General features: G+C 54.4%; 1 protein-coding gene across 1 annotated transcript in view; it reads right to left on the reverse strand.

Moving 5' to 3' along the window:
- Positions 1-1,724: 1,724 nt before the first annotated feature.
- EBF4 (early B-cell factor 4) overlaps positions 1,725-9,848 on the reverse strand; it is a 12,631-nt gene continuing 4,507 nt past the window's right edge. Inside the window, exons 9-12 of the mRNA XM_008570658.1 lie at positions 9,317-9,509; positions 5,712-5,909; positions 2,744-2,819; positions 1,725-2,522 (exon numbers count right to left, since the gene is read on the reverse strand). Of these exons, the coding sequence (XP_008568880.1) occupies positions 2,749-2,819; positions 5,712-5,909; positions 9,317-9,509 (462 nt within the window). The 3' untranslated portion in view covers positions 1,725-2,522; positions 2,744-2,748. The remainder of the gene's footprint in view (positions 2,523-2,743; positions 2,820-5,711; positions 5,910-9,316; positions 9,510-9,848) is intronic.

Genomic DNA, 9,848 nt, shown 5'->3' on the forward strand with positions numbered 1-9,848 from the left:
ACTGTCTCCCAGAGTTCTCCAGCAGGGAACTTATCTCAGGTTCTGCTTTTAGGGGAACCAAAAACTAAGACATGTGGGAAAGGATATTGTGTTACTCAGCTTAGGCTACCATAACAAAAACCCATAGGCTGAGTAGCTTAAACAACGGATATTTATTTTCTCACAGTCCTGGAGGCTAGACGTCCCAGATCAAGGTGCCAGTTGATCTGGTTCCTAGTGAGGACTCCCTTCCTGGCTTGCAGACAGCTACCTTCTTGCTGTGCGCTACATAATGGAGAGAGAACTCTGGTGTCTCTTCCTCTTCTCATAAGGGCACTAGTTTTATTGGATCAGGACTCCACTCTTATAACCTCTTTCAACCTTAATCATCTCCTTAAAGGCCCTGTCTCCAAAACAGTTACATGGGAGGTTAGGGCTTCAAAATATGGATTTTGAGGACACACAATCCAGTGCACAGCAAATATCATAATTGATTAACTGTGTCTGCTGTGGATGAGGGAGAGGGCAGTGTTGACTCAAATGGTGACCTGGGCAGTGTTGTGGGATCAGTGAGGATAGATATCATGTCTCATTTGTTTCGATCATGGCACCTGACCCATCCCATTATCACCTGTGTCCAGTACAAATTAGAGTTCTGCAGGGGCTCAGCCAGGGAGGGCCCTGGGCAGTGGGAACTGCTCAGAACTGAACAGAGCAGGCTTGGGCAGGCTTCAGTGCTCTGTAACACAGGCTACAAGTGGGAACTGAGGGGGAGGCCAGATGAGCACTGAGAACAGGGCAGGATGACCAGAAGGTAGGATGACTCCCTGTCATGGGTCCTAAGTGAGATAATTCCCAGGTGCTGGCTGAGAACACCAGAGAAAGAAGTGAAGGCCTCTGGAGGACAGGACTAGCCCGTCTGCCTTGGCAAGTGTGTTTGTCCAGAAGGCTGCAGGGCTCATGGATTGGAAGGGGCAGGATTTCCAGAGGCCACAGCCAAGAAGCACTTCCAGGAGGAGAAAGGGGAAGCCTGAGGCCTGGGGCTGGGCCCCAGGCTCACTGGATAGTGGGTCTAAAAATGTGGCTTTCAGGGTCAGACAGCCAGACCTTTGTCTAGGGGATGTCTCAGGGGACAATTGGGATTCATCCTGGGGGAAGGGGTGGGTGGGTGAGTGAGTGGGCCTAGGAGACTTGCCGCTTTACCACCCCTCCTCTCAATCACTGAGGCAGGCGAGGCAGAAGGAACCTAGGCCTGGGGAGGAGGGATGGGGGTTGGGGTGTGGCTCAGGCAGCCCTAGGAGCCACAAGCTGCCTCACCCAGCAGAGAAGGGTCCCTGCAGCCTCTGTTCAGGACTGGATCTCACTTCTGGGCCTCTGTATATCTGGGTAGTGTTTGGTTTGCTCTGTCTTGGTTCCCAGCGATGTCCTTCTGACAACTCTCACCACAGTTCTGGCCAGACAGCTGGGGGACCAGGTCCTCAGTGGCCAAACTGTGTTCCTAGCCAGAGCTCTCGGGGCAGAGCCCATCTCCTGGGGCCTCAGGCCTGCTAGCCTGCTCTCCCTCGCCCCCTCACAGTACCCAAGAGCAGACACAGGGCAGAGAACACAGCTTAGTTGAACTCTGGGGCTATTGAATAAGCCCAAGGTACCAGAAGGCTGCCCCAGGGCATGGTTTGGAGGGGTCCCATGTGGTCTGCAGAGTGGCTGAGAAATGCAGACCACACCAAGGAAGCAGGCAAGAGAGGCCAGTTGGACACCTGCATCTGGTTTATTGTCCTGTTTTCTCCAAACGTAGCAGAACAGAGTTTGAGGCCACTTGGGGTCAGTTGGGCCATTCCATGGGGCCAGCCAGAGTCCATGTGTGGGTAGGGCCAGAGTCCATGAGACATCCACTGAGGGGAAGACCCCAAATTCAGGAGGCCTAGCAACCCCTCTTCTGCTTCCTCCATGCCCAAAGCCCCCACAGGGAGGCATGATGTGGCAAGCATGGGGTCCTCAAAGGACGTGGGGGCAGCCGCGGGGTCAAGCAACTGCTGGAAGCTCCATGGGAGCCTGGGCAGGCCTCCTGAGGCTGCTGGGCACCACCCCTCGCACTGGAGAAAAGTTGGGATGCTGGGCCAGTTGAGATGGGTCAGATGCAAACAGGACCTTTCCAGGTCAATTCTCCCTGAGCTGTCCTTTCTCCCATGGTCCCCATCCCATGCTCCCCTCACCCGACATCCCCAGTCTGCACATGATCCATCTCTTCCAGAGGAGCCGACCCAGCAAGTGAGGCCTGGCATCCCAGCACCTCCCCAGGATGCTCTCCTGCCAAGAGCATCAGCACAGTGCTGGGGCTTTCGGCCAGCCCAGAAAATTGGAGGTGAGAAGAGCCTGTGGGGCTGGGGGGCCTTGAGCATGGGGAGGGAGGTCTCTCCCTGTTCGGCCCATGGGTTGAGGTCTGCAGCCCTAGCCCTGCATCTGTCTGTGCCGTCATCCAGGGCATGGGTGTGAGTCCTGGAGGGACCTCCAGGCCAGGCTCAGCGGGGGCAACACCTGCAGACCTGGTCAGGAGAGACAGGGAGAGAAGGCTGGCTGGAAGGGGACAGGAAGCCACTTCTCTCCACTTGGTCAGCTTGGGGTGGACTATGTGGCTCTGAGAGCTGTTTAGATGGACCCTGGGGAGGGAGACCAGGACCCCAGCTCCCTATCCTTGCGAAGGCCTTTTGGAGAGAGAGCCCATCCCAGGGCTAGGGGAAGAGGCAAGACCCAGCCAGAGACCTACCGTAGTTAGGAGTATGCCAGGCCCTGAAGCCCCCGGGCTGGAGAGTGGAATTTGTCAGAATCCTCAAAAGGCTGGTCTGCAGTAATCAGGGATAAAAGAGTTATAAGCCATATGCAGCCTGGAGACCCTACCTGCCTGGCCCTCTCTGGGCTGGAGAAAGCAGTCAGGGTATGCGGCACTTTCTGAAGGCACCCAGCCACCCCAGCCCTGGCTGGGGTCAGCACTGCAGATGGACAGGTGAGGGGTGTCCCCCAGACCTCAAAGGAGGTCAAGCCCCAGTCCTTGCTCCCCTAGCTTCCTCAAGATAGAGATGACTGTGGGTTCTGCTTCCCAGGCCTGCCTCCTTCAGAGGAGCTGTCTCAAGGCGAGAAATCAGATGGCCAAGTACCAGGACAGAAAAGGAAAGAGGCCAGCCTCTGGGAGTACTGAGGTCCAGCAACAGCATCCCGTCTACCTCCCACATCCGTGAAACTCAGCACTTCACCAGCTCCGCCCCTCCCTGACCCCTGCCATGGTTCTCCTCGCTAGCAGGAGAAATCGGTGGGCCCCTGTCTCCCCATCCCTCACATTTTAAGTTCCAGACACACCTAGCTTAAGACAAATTATCCAAAACTTGCAAATAAGGCAAAAAAATGACTATATCCGTTCAAAGTCACCCTAGAACATTATCTAATAAGCCCACCTTAAGAGTTGTCTTATTCTGGTGGATCTAACTTTTTATTTACTTGCTGTGCATTACTGGTTAGGGCCAGGCGTTGTTAGGGTGGATGTTAACGTGGAGGAGACTGATAAATGGCAGACAACTTCTAACTGGTAGGAAAGGTAATCCCCAAAGGAAGGTGACAGGCTTACTGCCCTGTAGAAGCAGTTCACACCTGGCAATCTTATTTCAGCCTCTTTATTTCACTGGCTTCAGTCTCTCACACTCTCCTTTAAGCCACTCGTCATCTCGTTAGCTCCCTCATGAATGAATTAAATAAATCTTTAACATTTACTTGTACAAATTATGCTTTTATTGTTTTGAATGTGGGCCCTAACAGCCCTACCTTCCCACCCACTCACCTTCCTTTAACATTTACTTGTACGAGTTATGCTTTTATTGTTTTGAATGTGGGCCCTAACAGCCCTACCTTCCCACCCACTCACCTTCATCCGGAGGTATCCTCTATTCAGGGCATTGCTCCTGCTCTAGAAAACCCAACTTCGTTCTTCAAACCCTGCTTGGGCAAGGCCTTCTCTGATGATGGCCCACCCTCGGGATGGGTCACCAGCCAGCTCCCTTGCCCCCCTCTCTGCCTGGCACAGATTCTGTTATTACTTGAATCACCATCACTCAACTTCGTTCTTCAAACCCTGCTTGGGCAAGGCCTTCTCTGATGATGGCCCACCCTCGGGATGGGTCACCAACCAGCTCCCTTGCCCCCCTCTCTGCCTGGCACAGATTCTGTTATTACTTGAATCACCATCACAGGTCGGCCTGTACTGGCCAGAGGAGCAGTTCTCGTGTGGAGTGGTCCCACTCTGCCCACACAGCAGGGCTAAGCAGAGTGCCCGAAAGTTTCTGGACTGCACTGGCTTGCTCTGTCCACCGCCACCTAGTGCAGTCGGTTCTTCAGGGTGATCCAGTGAATTCTCTGGCTGCTGCATACATTTGTCACCCTCATTTGGTCTCCCAGGTCCCAGGCTTGCTCCACTCTCCCTCCAGTGTCCCCAAACTTTGTCATACAGGGACCCTGGAGCACAAAGCACCCACAGGAATCCCAGTCTGACCAGTCCCCACATCCTCTACTCAAGGGCATTCCTTGAGAACTAATCTCAAGATGTTTTTTGAAAAATACATTCTGTGCTTGAATAAATTTGCATCTTCTCCTCCCTAGAAGATTCATAATGCACCCTAGCACATTAAAGGCCCTGATGAATTCTTCAATAACATACCCATTTACCTAATTTGAACACTGAGTCTTTTCTAATGAATACGTGTTACTGTCTTGGGGAGTATCCAACAGGACACGCTCTACCCTGGCTCTATCCCAAACCCTTTCAGCTCTGTGCCCAGCACACTACACTGCAGCCACCTGCCTCTGGGTTGGAAGGGGACCCTTCTGACCTATTTATTCATTCATTTCAACCATGATTTATTAGGCACCTACAGTGTGCCAGGCTAACTCTGGACTGAGTCCTAGGAGATCCCCCTAGCCAGACATGGAAACACCTATAAGCCTCTTGGGGAAGACACCCTCATCCAGCTCTGTCCCCAACTATCCCTGTCAATTGGGACCGGCTCTACCCTAGACACTGTCATCTCCTCCTTTCCCACAGCCAGTCTCTCCCTCTGTCTGCTGGTGAGTTTCTAATGACCACGTGCATGGGGAAAGTTCTGCTGTCTAACAGGTTCTGCTGCATGTGTGTAAAGTGAGAGAACAACTATTTCATTAATTGGACAAGGGAGGTGTGACTTAGTCTCAATTCCTTATCTGTAAAATAGGGTAGGAGAAGACTAAACCTTATCTGAGGTTAGTCCCCTTCCACCCAGTGAGTGACCCAGTGTCCCAAAGAGGTGTGTGCTACCCTCTGGCAGACACAGGGAGGCAAAGGGCAAAGGCATGCAGACACATGGGGCTCTTCCAGCTTCAGGGTTGGGTCTTTGCTCTTGGCTCAACTGGATGGCGGTGGGGAGTTGGGGTAGTTTCCAGACCTTCTCCATCTGGGATCTGAGTCCCTTCCTCTTGGCCAAGTAGCCAGTTGATAGAATCCGGAGTAGTGACCACCCCAAGCTGTGAGGCCCAGTGGAGTGGGGTCCAAATGGGCCTCCTTGGGCCCTTGCAGAGCTTCCCGCTCACACCCTCCAGGGAGAACTGGCCAACTGGCTTGAGGTAATGGTGAGATGCGAATGGAGTGGGCCCCTCAAGCCCAATGCTCCACCAGGGACCTACCCTCCGGCCACAATGAAGCAGTGTGGATCACTCACCTGGAAGCCCGTCTCCATGGGCTCTGGGGCAGGCCTGGGGCGGGGAGCTGGGTGGGCGCAGCACGGGAGCAAAGGCGCTCCTCTGTTTGACGGCAGAGATCATGTTGACAGGCGAGAAGGAGAAGACGCTGGTGGTGGGGGCGGCGGCCGGCAGGGACATGGAGGAGGCAGCCGCCAGCGGGGGGCTAGAGGGCATGACTCCGGGGCGGGGCGGGGTGGGGCAGGTGCAGCAGGGAAGGTGGTGGGAGACACAACAGGGAGACAGCACCAGAGTGAGCAGCTCAGTCAGGGCTCTGGTGTGGGCTGCCGACCCAGGCACCAGGCTCAGACCTCACTGGGGCTGTGAGGGTCCTGGGGAGACCAGTACAGGGCAGGTTCAGGAGGCCAGAAGGGAGCCTCTGGGGTCCTGGTACAGCCTCGCCTTCTTGGGGGTTCAGGAGACCCTTTCTCAGGGTTGGAGATGACAGGGCCAGACCATGTAAAAACAAAAGCAAGCCAAAACATCCAACAAAACCAAAGAATGGGAGGTGCCCCCAAAGATGAGAGATGAGTGAGGGATGGAACAGGTTAGGATTCCTGCTGAAAACCTCTGGGATTCTGAGATGCTAAGAAATGCTTATGAGCCCCGGGTGCCAAGGCTAGGGTCAAAGTTCAGAGGTCACAGAAGAGCTGGGACAAGTAGTCAGGGATGAAGTCTGGGGGTACATACAGGCACCTCTTATAAAGCCCCTCTGTCCAGGATCACAGTGCACATGGCAAGCACCCTAACTTCCTCCACAAACATGCTCTCTTCCAAGCCCCTACGCTCTGTCTGCCCCACGCCCTTCTACCCCCCAACCCCTTGCAGGGCACTTTATTTCCTTCCAGCTTAATTCAGGTCTTTGTCATCTCCAGTCTGGGGCCTGGAAGCCTCCTGTGTCTCCTTCTTCCAGCAGGTCCATTTTAAAGAAAAGCGCATGGATCTACATCCTCAAATCTTCCTGTTCTCCAGCTCCCTAGCCATTCAGGGCCATGGCTTGTTCCCCAGAGAATAGTGAGGGAGCTTCCTGCTTGCCCCTCCTTCCTGCAGCCTCCTGTCCTGGGGGCTCTTGCCCAGGGCATCTCTAGATCCCACCTTTCTACATCCTTATCTGAACCCAATTCCCTGCCTCTCTCTTCTAAAGACCAAGAAAGGTGGGTTTTGAGTGTTGTCCAAGCAGCAGGCAATGGAGTAGGGGTGGGGCTTCCTGGAAGAAACCAACAGCCTGAGAAAGCTGCCTTTGGCATCAGAGTCCCACCCCACTTTCTTACAATGATATCTTCAACAGCTGCCCCCCTTCCAAATGTCCTGGGCCCCATGGATCACCATCTCCCTTAAGACAATGCTCACTGCTAGCCGGTGAGGCCCACAGAGCCCCACGGAGGGCTTGGGACCAATGCCAGAAAATGTACTATATCTCTCAAGGCCCAGTGCTCACAGCCACATTTTGTAGCTTGGGTAGTACTGAGAGTTGTGGGTCATTCCAGGACTGCTGGTGGCTGAAGCAGAAGAGATCCAGGCAGACAGCCCCAGACCCTCTGACTGGGAGAGTTCTGATGTCATTCCAGGAATGTCCTGGCAAACTCAATGAGAATGACACCCCTAGAGTTGTGCCACAAAACATTCTGCACACGGGGAGTTGATAGGGACCTGGGTAAGTACTGGTCAAGATGATATCATGAGGCCGGCCTGTGGCTCACTTGGTAGAGTGCGGTGCTGATAACACCAAGGCCACGGGTTCGGATCCTATATAGGGATGGCCGGTTTGCTCACTGGTTGAGCGTGGTGCTGACAACACCAAGCCAAGCATTGAGATCCCCTTACCGGTCATCTTTTAAAAAATGAAATAAGAGATTTCATAGTGAATACTAAATGGCAGATACAAAGTCTTTAATAAAGTGCTTAGTACATAGTAGGCACTCAGTAGATTTTAGATATTATAATTATTAGAAGAAGAATTCTGGACAAGATGGTGGAATAGACGGTCCCCAGCATCACTCTCTCACAAAAATCAACCAATTTACAACTATAAAAATGTAACAACAGCCACTCTGGGGCTACTGGAGCTCACGGGAAGAGGAGGAGAGACCTATGGAGTTCATGAGGGGGAGAAACCATGATGAAAGAAAGAAAAACTTCTCAGAGTGTTTTGTATGGCTTCCGCTTTAAGGCTGTGTTCCCAGCTAATGCTGGAAGCATTAGCTCTAGAATTCTTGATCTTGCTGAATGGGGAGACCCCAGGTGGGCTGTTTCTGCACACCAGGCAGTGTGTTTCACCGCTGTTGGCTCTACTATGTGTGGGAGGGGAGGGGCTGGTGTTTCAGACCCCACCTACATAGGCCCAGGGGGAAAGGTTCAAATCCAAGGGGCACCCAGAGAGAGGTTGTGAGGGTACTGTCCCAGAACTGAAGGGAAGCAGGAGCAGCAGAGCCTAGCTTTAGCAAAGGGCCAAAGAGACAGGCTTTGAGAGGGACACCAGAGGGCCATGGCCTATTTGGACCCTGGCTTACAGGGCCTTGGGTCCCAGAAATCGAGTCAATGCCAAGAGCAGGTGCCAGGCTCAAACTCACAGCCAGAAAGAGCAGCACCCAGGACACAGGACACTGGCAAGGACGGCTAGGCAGGTGGCCTGTTAGTTCAGTCCTCAGCAACAGTAAACTTAGGACAGGGAGAGATGAGGCATCCCAGGCAAAGCTACAACCATCTTCTTTTTTTTTTCCTTTTTGTCTTTTTTTACTGACGTAACGGGATCGCAACCCTCGGTGTCGCGCCCGTACCGGGGACCGGCAACGGGATCGCAACCCTCGGTGTCGCGCCCGTACCGGGGACCGGCAACGGGATCGCAACCCTCGGTTTTTTTGCCCGTACCGCGCTCAGCCAGTGAGCGGAACCGGTCTCCACATGGGATCCGAACCCTCGGCAGGAGCACCGCCACGCTCCCAACCGGCGCACTCTCCAGTGCGCCACCGGGCCGACCCACAACCATCTTCTTTTTGAGCAGCCTCCGCCATTTCTCCCACTCAGACGCTCTCCCAGGACTTTCAGGGACAATACTTTTTATGATCGTTAGGGAGGTTCCTTGCAGGTGAGCAGGGGTGGAATTATCCCCCAAGCCTAGAGTTTTGCACACAGTAGGCGCTTTAAAAATGCTGAAAAATGAAGCTAAAATGAGCTGTGAATATGCTGGTCTGGGACTTGATGTGACGAGGGACTTGAAGGTAGAGTAAAATGGTAAAGCATAAAACCCTGCTGCCCACCTGCCCAGCTCTGAGCTGCCCCTCTCCAAGAAGCGGAACAGCTTGGATGGCGCCTATAATCAGGGCTGGGACTGCGAAACCATAGGCTCCTCCTGAGTTTTGTCTGGGCCCTTTATGGACAGTGGCACATTCAGATCTGAGCACAATCTTAGGCAGGGGGTGTGGTATTGGCCCTATTTTACCGAGAAAAAACTAAAGTTCAAACAAGTGAAGTCACTTGCTGAATGTCGGACAGCTCCTGATCTAACACTCAGCCTCTGAATCCAGCTCTGACCACGCGGAATTCTCTCGCTCTGCCCGCCCAACCGCAGGGAGCCACATCCTCCCACCGCCCTCCGGCGCCTCCGACTCCCGGGGGGCGTGGAAGAAGCCCGCTTCTCTGGAGCCCCGAGTTTCCTTAGGTTTCCGGCAGGGGGCGCCAGCCTCCTCCCGAAGTCCCGGTGTAGGACGGAAAGGTGGCGGCCCACCAGGCTTCAGCCAGATGTCCTCCAAGTTAAAGCCGGTGTCAGGAGGGCGGGAGGGCTAGAAGCGGTGTGTACGACTGGGATCAGCAAAGAGAGCTAAAGGCGCAAGTAGTACTCTGGCCCCAGGACCCCGGGATGGGTAGTCGAGGGGTGGGTTAAGGTCCAACGGCAGGGAGAGGTCACACGCCCGGAGGGCTGAGCTTGCTCCGGGGGGCAAGGCCGGGGTCGACCCTCAAGGGGCACGCGCCGCAAGCCCGCCCCCGAGATGAGCTGGGGCCAGGGTTGCGCCCCATTCTGCTTCCCTTGGTCCCAGGTCCCTTCAACCCCCCGCAGGCGGGGGACACTCACTAGCGAAGGGCGAGGTGGCCGTGGAGCCGTTGAGGAAGCTCGGGGAGCC

The sequence above is a fragment of the Galeopterus variegatus genome, unplaced genomic scaffold (genome assembly GCF_000696425.1).
Source record: "Galeopterus variegatus unplaced genomic scaffold, G_variegatus-3.0.2 Scaffold621, whole genome shotgun sequence".
NCBI classification, from domain to species: Eukaryota; Metazoa; Chordata; class Mammalia; order Dermoptera; family Cynocephalidae; genus Galeopterus; species Galeopterus variegatus.